This window comes from Labrus bergylta, chromosome 12 (genome assembly GCF_963930695.1).
Source record: "Labrus bergylta chromosome 12, fLabBer1.1, whole genome shotgun sequence".
Lineage (NCBI taxonomy): Eukaryota > Metazoa > Chordata > Actinopteri > Labriformes > Labridae > Labrus > Labrus bergylta.
This window is the reverse complement of record NC_089206.1, coordinates 9,128,393-9,149,501: the sequence shown is the minus strand read 5'-3', so window position 1 is coordinate 9,149,501 and position 21,109 is coordinate 9,128,393. Positions and strand designations below refer to the sequence as shown.

The 21,109-nt window shown below is 38.6% G+C and overlaps 1 protein-coding gene across 1 annotated transcript in view; it reads right to left on the bottom strand.

Moving 5' to 3' along the window:
* Positions 1-12,993: 12,993 nt before the first annotated feature.
* LOC109986834 (metabotropic glutamate receptor 4) overlaps positions 12,994-21,109 on the bottom strand; it is a 176,592-nt gene continuing 168,476 nt past the window's right edge. Inside the window, exons 10-11 of the mRNA XM_020637667.3 lie at positions 19,603-19,849; positions 12,994-16,208 (exon numbers count right to left, since the gene is read on the bottom strand). Coding sequence (XP_020493323.1) covers positions 16,159-16,208; positions 19,603-19,849 — 297 coding nt within the window. The 3' untranslated portion in view covers positions 12,994-16,158. The remainder of the gene's footprint in view (positions 16,209-19,602; positions 19,850-21,109) is intronic.

Below are 21,109 nucleotides of genomic sequence, written 5' to 3'. Positions count from 1 at the left end.
TTGGATGGGGGGACCTCACCACTGCTTGTACCCCCATCTTCGATACCGCTTGCCAGGGCATTTATGTCCAATCAGACACAGCACTGGCCATCTGTCTTGTGCGCAACATTGTGCCGAGTGTCGCGCCTGAGCAATGTGTGACAACTCATCTTCAAAAGATGGAGGGAAGAAAAGAGAGGCCCTGTTTAATGCCAAGGTTTTTTTGTAAGCTAAATTTTATTTTTGTAATATTCAGTTTTATCTGCTATAACTCAAATACTGTACGTTTAATGGCTCTTCCACTGATACCTATTTTGTGCTTGCAGTCATCCTGCTTTCCATCCAAACTCTCCATGACTTAAACCAGTAGAACACGCAACCAACCTAATTTAAATAGTACTGCCTCCACAAGGTTTGCACCTGGTGCCATTTACTTAGTAGATCACCTGCAAAACGGCCACCAACCAAACGTGCAATTTGTTGAAATGAACACGCAATTTAGTACTCTTTAATTGGGATCTTAGTAAATCAGGCCCTGAGACTAACACAGGATGATGAAAGATAAACATGCAAGGTTTGATTGACTTACAACAGGAAGGGAATTTGTTAATGTGGGATCGATTAACTTTTCATCACTCTGAATTGTTGATGGGAGTTTGAATATTTTCCTGTCCTTTTACACTGAACAGTAATGAGCCGGATGTCATTTGTGTAGCTAAAAAGCTCTAAATATTATTCTGTGACAGGAGAGAAAAATACAACATGAGCCCTTTTTTGTTCAAGTAGATTCAGGTGCACATAATTACTTTGGGTAAGTGCATATTTTTCATGGATTGAGACACGAGTGTGGAATTAAATTCCTCCCTCATCTGTTTAATAAAATATTGTTGCTGCTTCAATTTGTCACTTTTGCCTCAAACATTGGATAAGCAAAACATGTCTTCTTCACTTTATTTACTGCCCCTGCACCATGACCAGCAGTCCATCCTGTAATGGGGCTATCTCGTCTTAGCCTCAAGTGTTTGACAAGTTATGAATGTTTCACAACATTGAAATCTCAGCAAGATTGTGCTTCATATTTTAGATTCTCATCAACACTTAAGAACGCCGGTAGACTGTGAAAAAAAAATCCTGTGGAATAAGTATGCTCATTTGTGAAGCAGAGGTAGCCTATCAGTAAAAGGGGACATTTTCAACTGTCACTGGGGCATCTGCACATCTATACCTGTTTAACCACTTACAAACTAGTTTAGATCGGTTTCTACCCAAAGTTGCACAAATAATAATAAATCCCCAAAGTTTGAGTGGAAATAACAAAGTGCAATTTTCATTCAGCCAAGGCAAAAGCCATTTCAGTTTAGTTTTTTAAGTAACTGGTCACCTCGCCACAACATTAACGCTCTTGTGGCTTCCCAGCGAAAATTTCAACTCAGCCATGGGAGTAAACCTCAATTCCAACATGGCTGAATTTGTATTTAAGCTCAGAAACGGGTTCGAATCCAACCTTTTTGGTGAAAGATATAGCTGCCTCACATTGGGTTGAATTGTGTAGACGAGGATCTTTATGTTTGAGACATTGATTAAAAGCAAAATGTGGTTGACCAATGGAAGAGGGTTTAATTTTCAAATCAAACAGACCAGTTCTTACTGTATTTCTTTCCTATACACTGTTTGAGATAGTCTGCTGAAGACGGGCCTTCTACGATACTTCAAGCATGATGGAGGGAACCACAACCTTCATGCAGTGATCCAAATGGTTGGAGGCTGCTCATTAATATAGATGGGGTTTTTATAGGAATGGCTGTTGGGCTAAATTATTCAGAGGGTTCAGGGAGACATATGGGCCAGCCTCCTCAGTAGCACAGCTAACCGAACACGTAAATACCTATTGTGGGGCAGGTGAAGCAGAGGAACGAGCAGAGTATCTGGTGTGTATGAGAAGAATAATGACACTGAGTCTTGACGGTCCTAAATCATGAGCTGTAATAGTGTCACCAGGGTGGCAGCAACCATACACACATACACAAAAAAAATGATAGCAACATTTATAAATTGAAAAAAGATAGACAGCATGTGTGTGACATGTATGTGTGCATGTGATGCATACAAATACTTTCAGTGTTAAATGAACAGTATATCTGGTTCAACCTTAGTCTGTTCAAATGTTCTAGGAAGATGATTATATGCATACCAGGCAGCGAGGCATAGCAGAGAATCGACAGCACAAACAGCTTTGGTTAAAAATAACAGCGAGAATATTACAAGAAAAATCCTGTCAAGGCATGTTCACATTTGATTGACATCTCCTCGCAGACAACAGACTACTGCAAGGCTACAAACACAGACTGTGCAGTGTTATTACCTGCATGGCGTTCATCCACCTGGCATGCACATTAATGTGCACACAGTTGCTTTGTCATACAAACACACACACAAACATCCACACATTCTTACGTGCACACTTGGAGATAAATGAGGGGTTCCATCCTGTGATCAGGTCCATTAAGTCGTCCTGTCAGCGCGGACATGCTGTTATTATTGTGCAAGAATTGATGGTATTGTACACATGAATCTTCCCCTTGTGCTATAATGTGTTGTGCTGCACTGAAATATGTTCTTTCTGTGTACTGTATGACTGTAATGGAGGAAAAATTATGATCCTTAACCCTAATTAAAGTAGATAAACACTGATGTAAAAATTAGTGCTGTGCGTGACTAGCCGACTTAATTATTAAGCATCTTAACCCACGCTAGTTGGCTTTCTAAAAACTAGTCAGTGAAGCAAATTATTAACATTTTTATATGTTGGCCCTCACCTCTGGTCAAATGTTGCCAATCTGTAGTGCAGCCTCATGCCACAAGCTAGGACAGTAGCCAAAGACTGGCTGTAGTCCCATCAAACGGGCCTGCTCTTCATGCTCTATAATCTAGATGTAAACAACCATAAATAGCGGCTAGCATCAGATGGGAGCAGCATGGTCTGGCAGTATTTTGATCACCAAAACTTGCATGTAGGGTGCTAACATTGCTAACATTAACCACACTCGGCAAATAATGCTGACGTTTCAGTCGACCAAGTTTTTCTTCTGTCGACTACAGCCCTATTTCTCACCTGTAGAATTAGTCCTATGAGATGAGACGTACTGCCCTAATATTTTTAGATCATTTTTTAACTTAGGCTAAGCAGTCTACTGAGAATCCTCATCAGTGAAGCGCAACCTCCCCTTGCTACTGAAATTCAAGCTTTTTTCATGTGTGTGTATTGAAAATGCTTGATTTTGATCATGATACGATTTTGATCCCCTACAACATTGACCAAAGCCTTTTTTTCTGTGCGTTGTTTTCAGCGTAATCATGACTTTGGGACGTTGTTTCAGAGGGTTTTACATTTTTGATAATTGTATTCCTCAATTACGATTAAAGGTTCCTTAATAATTACCACATTTACTGTTGGTATTAAATGTAACATAGAATGACAGGTGAGCGTTTTTTGGTGGTTTCACAAATCAGTACTATATAGAGGGGGCCCAGTGTTTTTCTGATGAAATATTTATCTTTCCTCAACAGGGTCCATTAAGCTGTCTTGCAGTTTGTTAAGATCATTGGAAGTCCAAGAAAGGCTGCTATTACGCATAATGAGTTTCCTCCCGGGGGATTTAAATGTTTGTCGTAGATATGTTCTCATTTGAATTTCAATTATGAGATTCAAATGTGCAGACCTTTTCCATCCCATCGTTTGATAGAGCACGTTCATAAACTGCTCAACTTGTTGGTATTAATCACAGTGTAGTTGTTGTTGTACACAAACAATGGGTGTTAGAATATCCCTTGTCATCTTCAGACACACAAGCCCTTTAAACATTCATGAGGAAGAGCTGGTGTTCTTGTTCAAACAAATGAACAGCCACTTCTTCCTGGGGGAGAATCATTTGTGACATGCATTAGCTATTAATGTTTTCCCTTAAAATGAACAGCTTGAGTAGCTCATATCTGAAATGTTTCACTGTTTATGGTGCACACTCTATGGCTGCTGCTGTCCAAATATGTCAGTCACTTTGTTAGGGGTATACTTGAAGTGTCACAATTTTACAGTACAGAGACCAGCTTTTCTGGTCCAGAGACGGGGTTTACCACTGATCTGTCTGATTGGATTGTTCAGGCATTGCCTAAAAACTGACTTTTACGAAGGTACCTAAATGTATCCTACGATGGTCTGTTCATCTGTTGGCCCCTCTTCCTTTATATGTAACACACTGTCATTTCAACCTCAGGAGTAAAACTCAATTATAATTCTCACATTTATCAAACATCAGAGTAAAGGTTACAATGAAGTGTTATAATTGAAATAGTTGTTAGAATAAGTTTATTAAAAGTAGAGCCCGACCGATTAATCAGCCAGTCGATAATATCGGCCAATATCAGCATATCCAGTGACTATCCGTATCGCCTACTTTTATCGCAGATATGTGTCGATATTATTCGATTTCTTGGCCAGTCAAATAGCATTTAATTTGAGTATCATTACACTAGCAGTTCTCTTTCACCAGCAGAGTGTGCTATATGGATTAAATCAAGCATTATCACTCTCCAGTGTGTGAAGTGGGTGATGCACGTACTGTATATGCGCAGTTACTCTCCAGTTGAGTGGCCATCCTGTCTGACTTTTCCACAAGTGTTTGATGACTGTATTTGAGGGATCAATGTAATAAATGTGTATATCTATCATCTCCAAAGATCGAAGATAGATCCAAGAAAGATATTGGCCGATATAAAGGTGTAGAATTTTCCTTCTCCCTAACATAGGTATCGGGCCCAAAATCCCCAAATTGGTGGGGCCCTAATTAATAGAACAGCCAATTTAGCCTCTGCTCAGTTGTCAGTTAAGTTTTTCACACTGGATAATGAAGAATTGAAGCACTGTTATTGAATTCTGAAAACATTATAGTGCTCTTTGGCCAATTCACAACAGTTCAGTGTTTTGCATAGTTTAGTTGTGCCTTTTGTGATTATTGTGCGGGCTTTATTATAAAGTTTACTGTACCTTCTACACCCAGTGTTAAAGGTGCATGTTTGGTCTTTGAGGTTTGTTGTATTTTCCACCTCAACACTACTTCCCTTGAGAAAACTGTCACCCTTACTAGAAAAACGACACAGTTGAGACGGCAGACCATTTCTTGAGACTAAACTAGAGGAAGATAATTTCATAGTGATTACTGCCTTTTTGTGACTAGTCAAGGGAGGTCCAAATGAAATTCCTGCTACAGACATTGCTGTAATGGGCCACAAAGCAGTGTAAATGTTGTCAATGTGATTTATTGTTCTACCCAGGAAATTTTCCCTTGATGTCTTCTGTGTTTTATTTTTCCTTCTTTTAAGCAGTTTGTAAAAACTGTTAGAAGTAAAATACATGCAGTATGATAGAAGCATTTCACATCAATGTCATAAAAAGATACCTACGCCAAAACAAAGATAAAAGCAAACTTGTTCATTTTAAATATATATTTAAAGATAAACTTTATTGATCCCCCATGGGGGAATTTTTCATGACAACAGCTCAAGAAAACAGGAAACAGGAATATAATTATTAAAAATAACAAGAAGTTAAAAATCAAACATATGTACATCAGTTAAATAAAGGCAGAAAAAATACAATAATAGAATAATACCATAAGGATATGAAGCTGTAATTGCTCTTCAGCATATACCAACATTATACATTTCTTACATAAATTGAAAATACAGCCTTACATGGCAAACAGGTACTTCATCTGGCCTAGATTCATTGCCTTTGTCATCAGAGCTTTGCAGTCTTCTAGCTCCATCGCTCAGGTAACCCATGTCTAGTGCAGACTTCAATTGACAGGAGCCGCATCCGTCACACAGAGTGAGAAACATGTTCATGGAGTTAAGATTAATGAAACACCACATGCAGCGGCTGGGACAACCTGAGACTGAGAAAAATGAAAAAAAGGATAGCCATGCAGAGTTGGGCCACAAAGATAAAGGAAAATATGTTTTTTTTTAACCTCATTAATTAAGCACTATGTAATTTATGACCCAACAGAAATGCAGAAGTAGTAAATTTAACCTATACTAACCATAAGTATCAAGCCAGTTTCTTCACACCATTCAGGAAGAAACGAATGCCTCACCAACATCTATTGGTTTTCTCCTGGGGACAAAATAAAAGAAAAACCTTGCTGGTTAGAGCAGCAGAGTGGATATATTAAAGTGTTCCTTCAAATGAGGAAAACCTTTTTATTTTCAGAGCTTATATTTCCCAAATGACATCATGAACAGTACTTATTAATTTGCCCAATGGGGATGTAGATATGGTATGGTATGACATTTAATTGGCAAAATGTTGGAAAGATGCAGCGTTTTCTTGGTAATTTGTTTTAAATTATCTTGAGAACAATGTATCCCGGGCAGATAAACCATACATGAGAAATTCCAAGAGGAACTCTGATTTAGCCTCTCATTGCATACTGTGTGAGTTACGCTGATTTAGAGCAGCTTGGGTTAACAGAGAATTAGAGACATTAAGCACCAGGCTGGATGTTGCTGGAACAACACTAAAGGCTTTTATATTAGTGGGATGTTTGTCATAATAATTATATTTTTTATCACCTTTGTTTAAAAAACCCCACCTTTTCCCCTAACTTGTGCCTGTATTCTTTTCTCTTGGCCCTTTTTTGTTGCCTTAAAAGAAGAATTTGCATCTTTTTGATCAACCAGATGCCTCCCAGCATGAAACCAAAACAAACTGCTGTTTGGCGACACCTCCGCTATTCTGAATCCTCAGCTCTCCTCCAGCGGCACATCTCCAATCCCTCTCTCACAATGCAGTTATCAATTATAATGCACCGTAATTAAGCACCGTTAAGCGCAAGCAGCGGACAAATTGTTTCTTGCCTCGAGCTGCAATTGACTGTCTCCTGCATTGTTGTGTTAGCAGGCGAGTGTTAGCACACTTTGGTTAACTCATATCTTCATATTGCACATAAATTGACATGAAATGACCATGATCTAAAGACACTTATGCAGCATTCAAATAAGCAGTGAGTAGGCTATGTTATTCTTCTTTTCTCTAGTCATTCACTTAAACAGATTTATACGCAAGCCCGTCCCATCCGTCTAAACACGATGTATTATTATTATTTTGTCACAGCATCACCAATCCTTGTCTTAAACTGATTTTTACCTTCATAAACATTCACTACCTTCCTTTTTAAGATATTTGTATAGAAAGGCCATGATTGAAGAATAAATGCATTTCAGCCAGTAAACATCTTTCTCTGTCAGGTCTGTTGCCAGGGGACTTTAACCATTTTCTGTCTTAATTAACTTCTGTTCTCTCCCCACTGTCTCACATCAAGTGATGATGGCAGGCAACTGGTAATTGGTTTAATTTATTATGACTGATGAATGATCTCAAACCGGGTCCTGCCAGATTTACTGTATATCTCCAGTGGCACGTGATTCTCTGACAGCATGCAGTCAACATTGGGGAAAGCTAACAGTTTTATTTATATACTGGGTTTGCATCAACAGCCCTTGGGGACCGCCGTGCAGTCAAAGTGAGCCTTTGCCTGTTTGACAAGTCAATCAGTTTCCTGCTATGGGAATTCTCCACTGCGGAACTGTTCATCCTGAACCATGACATGTATGTCAATGTACTATGACAGTAATGGTGGTCAGACGTGGCACGGTAACAAAAAATGAACATGTCTTAGTCTGAAAATCACAGGTGTGTTGAATAAAATGAATCAGGGCCACATTGTAATTAGGTGTCTCTGTCCCAGGACCCTGATATGATTCATGCTAATTATAATTCAACTGTTACTCCTTTCTGAGACACCTAAATAGACTTTAGAGCCATGTTTTTGCTTACACCTGTTGGGCTTGTATCAAGTCAACTTTGGTTATATTCTTTAATAATTATACTTAATTATTAATAATATAAATAAAATATCATTAAACTATGTTTAATCTCGTTTTGGGGCACCAACCTGTAATCAGGTAAATATAACCAAAAATCACTCAAATCAGTCTCAAATTAGTTATTTAATTACTAATATTGTTAATAATGAATAACTATATTTAAAACATTGAAGGCGTGAAATCCGTACACAAAGCCTTCGCACTTAAACCACAATGCAAATACACCAGTAATCACAAACAACTGCTCTCTTAAATTATAACAGAATTTATTTAAACAAAGCAACATCAATCCAAAATCAATGAACTTAATCAAACAAACAAATAACTATTATAAACTAATCTAAGCAACAAACATTATCAAGCAATTAAGGAATTAAGCAACAGAGACTAACTCAATGAAAATTTATACTTGTCGTTAATATTTGATGTAGGTGTTCATTGGATGATTCCCCACATTACACCTTCAATTTCCCTTTGGTTTTATTGCAGATAGGAATTGTTCTATTAACACGTGCGTGCGTGCGTGCGTGTGTGTGTGTGTGTGTGTAGAAAGGGGGGGGAGATGGCTTCGTACCCACGTGGTCGTTCACGATGGCGCAAACCTAACAAAGACCTGGGTGCGTGTGTGGATGAAAGGGAGAGAAAAGGGGGGGGAAGATTACTTCGTCCCACGTGGTCGCCCTTCCGATGGCACACACCTAACAAAGACCTAAATGTGGCCTTAATGTCTAAAAGAGACCGAGTTCGGCCCTACACGATCTGTGTCTCTGAGGCGTCTGGATAGCCGCGAGTGTATAGATCTATGTGCGTAATGGCGCGGTGGTGGAGTTGGTCTACAGATGTACGTTTACACAGGAATATGTGTGTGTGTATGTTCGTAGAAGGGGAAATAAAAGAGAAATGCGTGCTTGAAGAGGCCGGATCACAGTCCGACTCCCGCGCCACAACTCGGAGTAATTCCCTTCATTCACAGAAACAAACCAATGGCCGGATTCAAGTTAATACGGCTTACACTGGCCTTTCTGATCAGAAGAGTAATACCCGGTTATAACGCTGTTACACTAAACACATATAGGACGCAGCGGTCCGAAACAACAACAAGAGTTTTAAACAGTTAAAACTCAGGACGCAGCGGTCCAACAAAGATAAAAATTATAGTTTCTGCTTCGTTCAACAATTGTTAAAAACACTCTCTAAAGCTAATTCTGCCCAGACCTAATTAAGCCTCACTTGTGAATCGCTTTGTCCGCGATTGGTGAAAGGAAAAGAGTCCGGCAATGGAGCAGATCTTCTGTCCGTCCTGGTGCAGAGGCGTTTGATGGCGACGAGGGTCCCTTACGGCGAGAGCGGCTTCGTTGGTTCTCCGTCGAGTGGAAAGATGTCCTTTGATGTCCTTTCGTTGCAGGACGGAATAAGACCGTTATCTTTCTGATAATCTGTTATAGTCTGACGCTCTCCGAGAAACTGAGATGCGTTCACTGGACAATCCGAGCTCGGAATTTAGAACACTGCCGGCCGCGGATTACCTGCGCGCCAAAATTTAAAACAAAGGAAGATTGTTGCAGGAAACAGGAGGTGAGCTTGGGTCTCCGAGCACTAGAAGTCAGCACGTGGAAAGAGGAAGAACAATGGAAGTCTTGGAGTTTTGTAGCCTGGCCTGCTCCATGGGGGGTCTATCTCAGGTCCCCTCCAATGAGGAGAGAGAGGTTCCGGTCCCCCCTTTACTTCACGCGTAGGTGTGAAGTACCGCAGGGGATTCTGGGATTAAGAGTCCTTTTAGGCCTCTTTGTGATCTCAGTGAATACTCAAATGAGGCTTTTACAGAGGTGCAGGCCCAAGTCCATTGTTTGACTGTCCTAAGCCTGCGTGGCCCAACACACCTGTGTTTGACAAGCCAGAATTTGTTCTGAGGAAAAAAGTCAAATCTGTATGATAACCTAGTCAAATAAAGTCATAAAATGAGTTGGCTCTCTATAGCACAGCTTGGTGCTTTTGGATTTTTCTTGGCCCAAGGGATCATTTCAGTCATTTAAGAAATGGGCCCATAATTAGACACATCTGCGACTCTTAATGACTCACAGGGGCAGAAAGTTTTGTACTTAGTCCAGTGTTGCCTTACTCTCTCTCTCTCTCTCTCTCTCTCTCTCTCTCTCTCTCTCTCTCTCTCTCTCTCTCTCTCTCTCTCTCTATATATATATATATATATATATATATATATATATATATATATATATAAACACACACACACTTTTTCTTGTTAAAGCGTAAGATCCTTTATATTTAATGAGAAACAGAATTTACTCTTAATAAGAAATCTCGTTCTGAAATAAAGGGAAGGAGGAGTGTTATATGAAGATGGCAGTAGAGTTGTTGGTATGTCTCTGTGGAGATTCTTTACACAATGATGTTAGACTCTGAAAGATTGAAAATAATTCTACTCATAATTCTACTTTTTCTGCTTCTTGATAACAAGCCCCTCAAGGCTCACCTGTTGTGCTGACAGGGTCACAGTGGAACTTCTTGTGTGTTGCACAGAAGAAAAAAAGACAAAAAGCTGTTTGCAAATCTATACCCACGGTTTTGCATGGAAAATATGTGCACACAATTTTACAAATCTGTGCACTCAGTGAGGTCTGGATGATGTCAATGTAGGTGCAGCGTATCAGCTCTCTCTCTCTCTCTCTCTCTCTCTCTCTCTCTCTCTCTCTCTCTCTCTCTCTCTCTCTTCCACATTAGAAATTAACCCACTGTTACAATATAAAAATTCATATCCAGTTTGCTTGTTGAAAGTTGTCTTCTCAACAATAAAAAGGTTAATAAGTGTATTAGCCAGTTGACAGCTATTAATTCAAACCAAAACATCTACAGTTAACTGCTTGAACCTGATGTAGATTTCAATACTAACTGATTGATTACCTCATAAAAGAAGCCAGGGCGTTTTTTCCATTATTATTGTGGTCGTATGAGTTTGCCAAGAACAGAGTTGGAAAATTAAGATTTTAGCTTGAACAGAATAAACAAGAGCCCAGAGTTTCGAGACCTGTTTTTCCATTATAACCCTGAATTACTTTGCAATAGTCGGGGGAACTTAGCAGCAGGGAGGAGAGTCTTTATTAGAACTTGAAGAATGTTAATTTCTTCCCAGGGAAGTATTCTATATATCACAGAGAAAAACAGACCAAAGGATTTTGTATATACTGCTGTGTTGCTAATAGTGCAGAGCAGGGGATTCACTTAGCAAACACAAGGCTAATGATTGTGCCTTATCAGTGATCACCCAGGTCCCAATTTTACCCCCTACAGTAAATTATATACTAAGATAGTTTCACTGGCTCTGCTTTTCATTTAGAGTGGCTCATAATTCTGTCAGCTTTTATAGATAGCATGATATTTTCTCAATTTGTTCAAGGCTACTGCAAGTGTAGCTGACCATATTGATCCACCGTTAAACTGAGATTGAGGCTGCGGCTCCCCTGATTACTCATGAAACTCACAATACATACACAGCATTGTACACTATATCTGATCTACATTCCTGCATAATCGGTCCATGTTATGACATAGGTACAAATTCTATATAAGGTCACAGCTTAATAGTGGCCTTGGCCTTTCCTATAGTGACTTTCAATTTTATGTTTTTTGACTGATGGTGAAATCTATTTTTTCCACCTTCTCCTTTTCAGGCAAATCACAAGTTTATGAGTCTACGGTGAAACGAAATAGATGGAAAACCTTGATTCTTTCATGGGATGCACAAGTCTTCGCTCTGGGCCTTCCCATTACACAATGTCATAAAAGATCTGAATGTGGCTCTAAATCATCTATACATCAGTCTCTCATGAACTCAATTTGCCATTAATTATGCCAATCAGTTCATTTCTTTGTTACCATGAAAATCCAGTTTTTATTTGTAATTTACTAATGGTGCATCACTGATTAATCTTATCATTTTTATTTCAATTGTTAAGCCTATAGGATGTAAGAAAATATTGGAAACAGTCTCGCTGAGTCCAAGTTTACCTATTTTATCACAGGGGAGTCCTATCACTGTGTTTCTCTATCTACTAATCCAATGATCAACTTGTATTTTCAGCTTTATTCATCATTAAAAGTAAAGAAAAGCTGTTCTTGCATAACAATAAGTTAGTGTTACGGTCAGCTCCTTTAAATGTCTTTTCTTATGCAAAAATAATAATATCTGTGCGTCTACACGTCAATTAAAAGCAAAGATTATTCTTAAGTGGTGATGATGACATTCATCATTTCAATGGTTACTAGGTCATAACTAGCAATGTGTTGCACCAGCTAAGTGTAAGTTAAAATGTAGCCTAGTTTGAACCTAAATTCTAAATTTGGACAGTTTACTCACCAGTAAGATTTAGGTGTTTATACTTAAGATCATTTCATCCGCCCAATCATAACAGTGCCATTAAATTACCTTATGTTGTAGTTGGTGGTTCCACCACTCGATGTCACCATTATTATTTTACAATAGCTTTAGATGAAGAATATGCCGTAGTTAGAACCTAATCACAATGCTTCGTAATACTATATGATATGATGATATAAAGTTTATTTCGTCAGAATTAAAAAAAAGACAAACATAACATAATTATATGATCCTTACATGTGAAAATTAAATTGACAAATGAAGACATTAAGGGATTGAGCTGACCGAAAAGGTGTGGGCCGAAACTTCGGTTTATTATGCCCACCTGTTTTTACAGAACACACTCTGTTAGGCGACCTTTTAACTTCACATACGTTCAGTTGCTGTTTGTGCATTAACTGTAGTTAACAGTTAAAGTTATTATCTGTTCAGAGACGCTAATGAACGAGAGACAACACTGTAACAAACATTTCTGCAAAAATATTTGGGTTAGATAGGAAGTTGCACTCTACTAGTAAAGCTGAACTTAACATCTTTGTGCTGCAACCGAACAATAACACAAGGCTAAGTAACTAAAGTTACACACTAACGAGCTTCAACGTAGGGTTCAGGACCACTAAAGTTTAAATTTGTTTTGTCTTAGTAACGAACCTTTCCTTTAAAGAAAAAACATCCACAGGTTATTAGCAAAACAGTCTTTAATTAGAAATATCTTGTATAAAAATGAACATGCTCTACACATTTTTATTTTTTCTCTATAGAATTCATAAATATCCAGGCACTGTAATTCTTTTTTGTATTTCTTTTTTAAATAATTCAGTACATAAAGCAGACATGATCTTTCATTTTTATAACGTACATTAACTTGCCATTTAATTTCAGTCATCACTTACATATTCTATTGTAACACAGACAAAGTGTTTTAGAAAAATAAAAGGAGGGGGGCTGTGTCAAAAAAAAAAAGAAAAGGAAATGGTCATATTCACAAATACAAACAATCCCACAAACAATACTTTATCAAATGATGACAAAACAACATTTGCTGCAACACCCTAGCCTTTTGTTTTGATTTGAGAGAATCATTTCAAGCAGAATATTAGTCATTTATAATTCTCTGCAGTAGATTTCCTTCTGGACAAATTCCTCTCATTGTTCACATGATTTATGAATTTTGACATGCAACATACATATTTTTGCATTTCTCAGGATAACATTTAATGAAACAAATTCCAGAGTTACTTTTTATGAGAAAATACGTCAGCGACTGGAGACAGAAATGGAGTTTACATATCCTATATTAATTGTACACCGAGTCCATGTTTCCTCACGTTTGAACAGTGGATGGAACAAAAACAACACCAAGGATCCATGGGAAGGATGGCAGATGTAGTTTAATGGACACGATGAGGCACAGAATGAAGGCACTGGCCCTTATTTATCAAGCACCCACAGTATACATCCGCCATCTTGATCTAAAGATGAGAGACTGTAACTTAACTTGTGTAAAATCAATGTATGTATCTCAGAGGGAAGAAACAGCATTGGTTACTTTTTTTTTTTTTTTTTAACCCAAGTGGCGGAACAGCATAGACATACAGTACAAACCTGAGGTACCATGTATGAACAATATTACAAATAACTGACTACTTGCACATTCCTCATCTACAAAACAGCATGTTGAATTTATTGTAATCATGCTTCTGACCATCTGTAAATATCATTTTAGATGAATTGGCCTTTTCTATGTCTTCATTTTTAGTCCCAGGTTTTCTTCATTCTTTGCTGTTTAATGAAAATTTATTTCACAACTGAAATTACATCCAGGGAAAAATAATGTCCTCCCAAGTTTGTACTAGGTAATGCAATCACTGTTTGTCAGGAAATGGCTAAAGACTCAACCAATCAGTATCTGTATGGGCCCAAAACCCCAAATTCCCTAAATAAAGCTTAAAGCTGTATATCGCTGCAGCCTTTATTCTTCATTCTCAGTGGGATCCACAATATAAGTGACCCAGTTGCATTATTGATGTTAATTTGAGCAAAGTCCGCTTTGGCCTAATGAAATTAAAAAAATGTCTGACGTTCACTAAAAAAGTGTTCCAATAAATGAGGAAAATTTATAAACATATCTTCACAGGCTATAGCGTTAGCCTTAAAACGGTTGCTTATTCAAAGGTAAAACACTCCAGAGGAAATGCTTTTCATGTCATCAACCTAATTATCTCTGAACATTTTAGCTGTGATGAAAGGGAGCTTGCACCTTCTCCAAATGGGTCTTCATGCTGAGTAGCTGTGCGAGCCTAATTTTCTCCCGAAAATACAATTAAAACTCTCATTAATCATTTCCACTGTAGCTTCAAAACTTCATGACCCAAAAGAGAATAAGGTCTGTGGGAAACACTCTTTGTGAGGAACACAGAATACTTGTACATTATCCACAAATCACAGGAGATCCCAGTGGAAACCTGTCCTTTTGATCTGTCACACTGCACCATCAAGCTTTAAAAATAGCACATCTGCCAACTGACTGATGTGCTGTTGTCTTCCTTCAACAAACAAGCATTGCGTGACAGAATATAACGCTATTTTAACTTAACAAAACAAACAAAACAATTTTTCAATTCTTTCCACTTAAACATAGATAACCACCTATAGAAAACGAAGTATGCAATAAAGTGGATGTTGTAATTTAATGGAGGGAACTCCATTTGCCAATTTTTAATTATTGTGTCAAGAATAGTATCTTTTTTTCCCGGCTAAGATGGAAGTTATTTGCTTTCATGGACACTTGCATTTCTCACAACCATCCAACGGCATGAGCTTGAAAAGGCTTCTACAAGCACATGATAAATAAGGGCCAATAAATCTGGGATGTTTGAAGTATGCATCGATGAGTCTTCACATCCTTGCTGACATTTATGGAGTGTGTGGTGTAAACTATAAAAGGTATTCCATGGCGATTTGTCTTTAGTTTTTCTCCTTTAGTGTTTGAAATTACAGTTTATTCAGCAGAGGGTAACCCAGTGGGTAATGGTCCAATATGACATCTCCACTGTGAATGACAACTATGACAAATGTTGCATTCCATAGACGTTGACAACACAGCACAGTACACGTGATGCTCCCACAAGCATGCTCTGGGACTGTACACTTGGTTTGTCAAGATGATTGCATCGTCATCATCATCATTATGAAACATTTATAAAAGAAATCTGGGATGACCCACTGCTTTGTTTTTGCGATGTTTCCGATATGGTTAGTTCATGAAGAAATACTTAATGTACTGTAATAAGGCATGAACAGTTGCAGCTTTCAACCCCAATAATACCAGTAACCAAAAATAATGACTTTATTTTCATACTGTTTTATCCACTCATCTGAGTTTCACTTGAGCAAAAACAGAATACTTTTTGCCTTGTTTTTGTTGAAATGAGACAAAAAGCACCTCAGAGAGAACTGAAATCGTGTGCTATACACTTCAGAAGGAAAACATACTGTAGTCTCCAGCTGTTTCCCTCTGCCTGCATCTGGAAACGTCACAACTCAACGCTCACATGTGCCTTAGAAAGGGTGGGAAGAGGAAATTTAACTGTCCAATCGCCCTTGCATCTCCCATCTCCTTCCATCTTCAAATTTCCTCATATTTGGCATTCAAGCCGTTTCCTGATTCTCTAGAAAAATAAGACATCCCTTTCTGTTTATGGAATGACAAATTCCCATCTTTCCACCCCAGTACTCTCTGCTGTAGATGCATCAAAGTCCTCAAATATTTCCCTAGTATTCCCATAATCAGGTGAGTTCTCCTCAGGCAGGCCGTCGCTCCGATTCCACTGTTCGTCTCTTCCTCAGATGGCATGGTTACTGTAGCTTATGTATGTCTGCTTGGAGGCCAACGCTGTAAATAAAGACACAGGAGAGAGAAGGCAAGGGTTAGGAAATGCAATGGCTGAGACTCAATTAGGCTTTAGAAAGTAATCATCCAGAGCATGTGTGATTAATGGGAGGCGGGGTCTATTTATGGCTGAATTCCTCAAACCAGCACAGGTGAAACCAATCATAGCAGAATGCAATTTAACAACTGTTTTAACAGGAATTATATCTTTTTATAATTGGATTTCATGTAAATTTTAATGTGTCAAAACTGAAGACAGTACAATTGTCATGGTGGTTCAAAATAAACTGTTGATGCAACATTTAAATAATAATTAAAAAAAGGGTATGGTGTGTCATTGAATTGAATTCAATATTTAATTTGTCTGTTTTTTTTTTTTTTTTAAATAATCAACCAATCATTGAGTAATTTAAATGTATAACAAAAAAGACAAATTTGAAGTTGTCAAGGTCATTTTTAGACTCTCAACCAAATCAGAGCAAAAAGACATTGATCGTGCCGGTTATTGGATCAAATGAAATCAAATTTAGAAGCCCAATTACTGATATTTGAGATTATATCAGGACACTCCTCTCCAAAAACACACTCACCACATTTAAGGTATTTTTTTTTTTTTTTTACTAAATTACACCTAAACGTTGATTTTTTTTTTTTTTTTTTATCAGACCAAACAAAAGAAATTTAGTATGCCATGATATAAAACAAAGAAATAAAGAAGCTTAAACAAAATAATATTTACTATTAATACTAATTAAATCCAGTATATATGACTAAAACAGTTATCAATTATCAGATGTGTCTGAATAATGTTCTGCCAATTGTCCAATAAGATGATCAACTAATTGTTTGAGTTCTAAAGAAAATATGTTTAAAACGTTATAGTGATGGGGGAAAAACGCAATTGATTGTTACAGTTGAGTCATTCTGTAGAATGTTCTACATTTTTTTTATTATGCAGACATTTGACCATTATCCTCATGATATATTTGTCAAGACAGTAATGCAGATGCCATCAGACTCATTCTCTGTGGGAGTCATACTCACATCAATTGAAGTACTTGCTATCAGTACTTTTAATTAAATTAGGGGAAACTTGTCAGAATATTTTCCTCACAGCTGATTATGTCATTAAATTGTGAATTTGACTCCCCAAGCAGATCACAATGGTGGTAGGCATCTCGTTGTACGCATTCAAATGCAAGTTTTTCTTTTACCACATGCAAAGACCTGAGATCTCTCTGTGCACCAAACAGCGCATGCAGCAGTCAGTGCATACATACTTTGAATTGTTAGGTGTTCTAGATGTTAAAATCAATTTAGGCAGTATGTGATCTGACTTGGCATTACAAGTGTTGACATCAATGTTTGATAAAAGTACTCATCATTCTTTAAAATTTGTTTCATGTTTCAGGGAATTTAATATCAGCTGTGAGTAAAACAGATACGACAGATGACCTGAGGGCAGACCACAGGGAGCGCAACAAGCCCAAACCGCTGGTCAGATATGACTAATAACATTCAGGACCCGTGTATGTGTGCAGACATGCTTCTATGCACACATATGTCCCGGTGCAAGTGTCATAGTGTGCGACTGTGTCGATTTTTTTGTCCAATAAAACTGTCCTCAGCGAGCATGCTTGGTGGTGGTAATCAAACTACCAATCTGCCAATGTGCCGACAGCAGCCTTGGCTGATTGAATATGTCAGAGGGGATGAATCCAATCAGAAGCCAGCTGAAAGCCTGAATCGGGGCAAAAGTGCTGCGTGTAATGGTAAACGTTTCTGTATATTTGTCAGTGCCATGTGGGGTGTGTGAATGGGGGTGGCATTCTCACATTTCATCCAAAGCATCTCATCCAAGAGAAGCATTGATAAATGAACCTTATTTGAATATTTATGTGCTGCAAGGCCAAGATAAAGAATAGATGGTCCAGAAAGAATTGGAGCTGGAAGACCCATCTGTCTTTTTCTGTTCACGCTTATTGTTGTTGTTGTCCCATTACCGCAAATTTCTTCCTTTGTCAACAGGGAAACAAATTATAGGGGACACATGGGACACATATCGCTTGTCTCCTGCACTCAGGCAGAGTGGTGTCATCTTCGCACATTAACAGGTTTTACCATGCTGATGGGCCACTTTACAGCACAAACCAGTAATCGCTGTCCAAGTTCATGTGTGTTGGTCAAGGTTGGATATGTGAGGGTGTGATTACTGCCTTGAGTCATTGAGGGGGTTGTATTCAGGCCAGGAGCAGCCAGGATGCTTTAGTGCATATTTTCCGCAGGCATGGATGATGTGGTGAACATTAGCAGAGATAAACAGGATTAAAGTGGTCACAGATTATAAAAGGGCAAAGTTATTGTCTCATCGGGTTACCTGTCTAAAGTCCCTCACAAGGGTCCCCTCCCTCACCATAGTCTGACACATAAAGCACAAAGAGTAGTTGTTATTCACAGGTCAAACCAGAAGGGGAGAAGCAGCACGTCTCTATTAAAGGAGAAGATACAACCGCCTTATTCTGAGGTTGGAAAAAGGCAGAAATGCAAGTGTGGGCACAGGCTTTTCAGTCCTAATACACATCATCTTATACTGTTCAGCCTGTCAGGGTACAAAACCAGGACTTTCAGCAATCAGAACATGTTGGGTTGCTTGATTGGATTTAAGACCACCCACACGCGGGGAACTGCCTACTCATACACTTTGTTTGTGATTGAAATGTACTCATTTCCAACACTGAGCAACACATCTCAGTCCTCCCTTTCAAAATCAGAATAGTGTGGGCACCTTGTCACACCGCCTGATTCACGGATCCAGTGTGGTGAGAGTTCAAGACAGAATGGAGGTGTTTTTCTTTTCTATGTACTCGGCTACAGTTTTTATCCTGATGAAACAGGGAAGTTATTTATTTTTCTAATACTTTGTGTTTTTGACTTTTTCTACTAAGGAAACCTGGGACAAACAAACATTTAATATTAGTTATCCCTGATACTATCTTTGAAAATGGGCAAAACCCTAATCCTCTATAAGCTATGAGCTACTAAAATTCACTCCAGTTGGTTGTAATTATTCACAACGTTTAGTAATGTCATCTGCATTGGCTCATGCTCAAGAAGAAACCTCTGTACAACATCACTTTAGCGGACACCCTAATTTATTGTATGCCCACGTAAGGCTTACTAATTTCCCGAACTGCTGAAGTGCAAAGTAACACTGCCATCAATTATGTTCTCATAAAAAGAAGTTAATTATTTCAGACGAGACATGTGTTTTCTATTACTGCTATTATTCTTCACTGTAACGGTTCAATACGTCAGCATAAAATCAGCTACTGCTCAAGCGTAACTGTAACACATCTCTTTCTTTACTCTCTCTTGTTACCTCAGGCATGATACCAACCTTGTGTTTCCAGACTTTCACAGAGTTCAGACTTTGCCTCTCCATTTGGCCTCAGGCCTCCTTTGGGGTTGAACTTGTTGGACATGGTGGCTGCGGTGACCACAGCCTTCAGGCTGCGCTTGCGCTTTGGTACATTCTGCTCCGGATGGAAGAGAACTACGTAGACCTTGGGCATGTAGAGCATTCCCAGAGAGACCGAAGCACTGAGGCTTACAGAGATGGTCAGGGTTGTTGTCTGGATGTACATCTGTATTATGAAAGAGATGCAGACACACAACAAAAAATCATTTGTTGAAGCCTCATTGGCCGAAGGACACTGACGTTATAGTTTTGAAATCTAAGGTTGGGCTCATCCCAAAGTAATGAAGTCTGTACCACCTAAAGCCTAAACATATAGAAAACAGACCATTAAGGAAATAAAATACATATCTTATATTCTGAGAACTGATTTTCTAATAAAGCTGCAGGAAGAAGAATGGTTTCTGGAGCATGTGATTGCAGAGCATTTATTACTTTCAATAGACTGCTGAGGCTTTTAAAGTCCTGCATGTAGAGCAGACAATGTGTTGGTAATCTCATGTATATCACAGCTTCTTCTGTAGGAGAACTTTACTTTGTATCACATAGTCACAACATTTTAAGACACAGTGATGGTTTACAGTCTCCCGTGTGTGTAATATTTTATTTTCATGTGCCGGGTTCATCACTCCTGAGCTGTGCCGTCACTGCTCTGTTTGTTTATTTATGATGTACAACTAGTAGAAGTGCCCCCTGATGGGTGTCTATGTAGTGTGCTTATAGAGGTTTTTTACCCCGAGGTTTTAGACAACAGCATACGGATTGTGTGCTTTCTGAAGCCAGTGACAGCTGTTTCTCACAGCTGGGTAGCAGATATATAGCTAGAGGCAACCACTGCGGAGCAGAGAGAAACATCCTACAGCATATAAAAAAAGGCCTGCAAGTGATTTTTCATTTATGATAATCGTCCCCGAACTCGGGCACAGTCCATCTCTGATTTGGTGATGTAGAGAACGAGTCAGCGCAGTGGCAGTAAAGAATAAAATAGGTACATCATATGTGATAGTGACACTTGCGAATGAAATGTTAACAGTAGATCCATGGATGCAATGATAAAACAGGAAGAAAAGTAGAACTTTCAAGGATAGAAAAAGTGCATAAAACTTTTGATTAGTGGTCCTTCTCACAGCACTCCTGGATGAAAATTGCCGAGGTCCCTTAAACTTTTATGAACACAACAAAGACTTACAGCTGGATCACAGCTGGCAGACATCCTTCATGATTTGCTGGAGGTGTTGTCTGACGTTACATTTGCAGACATCACAAATGACTGAGTCGCTTGTCACAGGGAGTAGCCCACAGCGCCTTGAGCCACTAGCATGTCAACAGTCATGAATTATGTTTCCCAACATTGGCTCATGACATATGTTGTTTGTATGTGAGCTTGTACAACATCAATCTTCTCATGTCAAGATGCTTGTAGATGTTT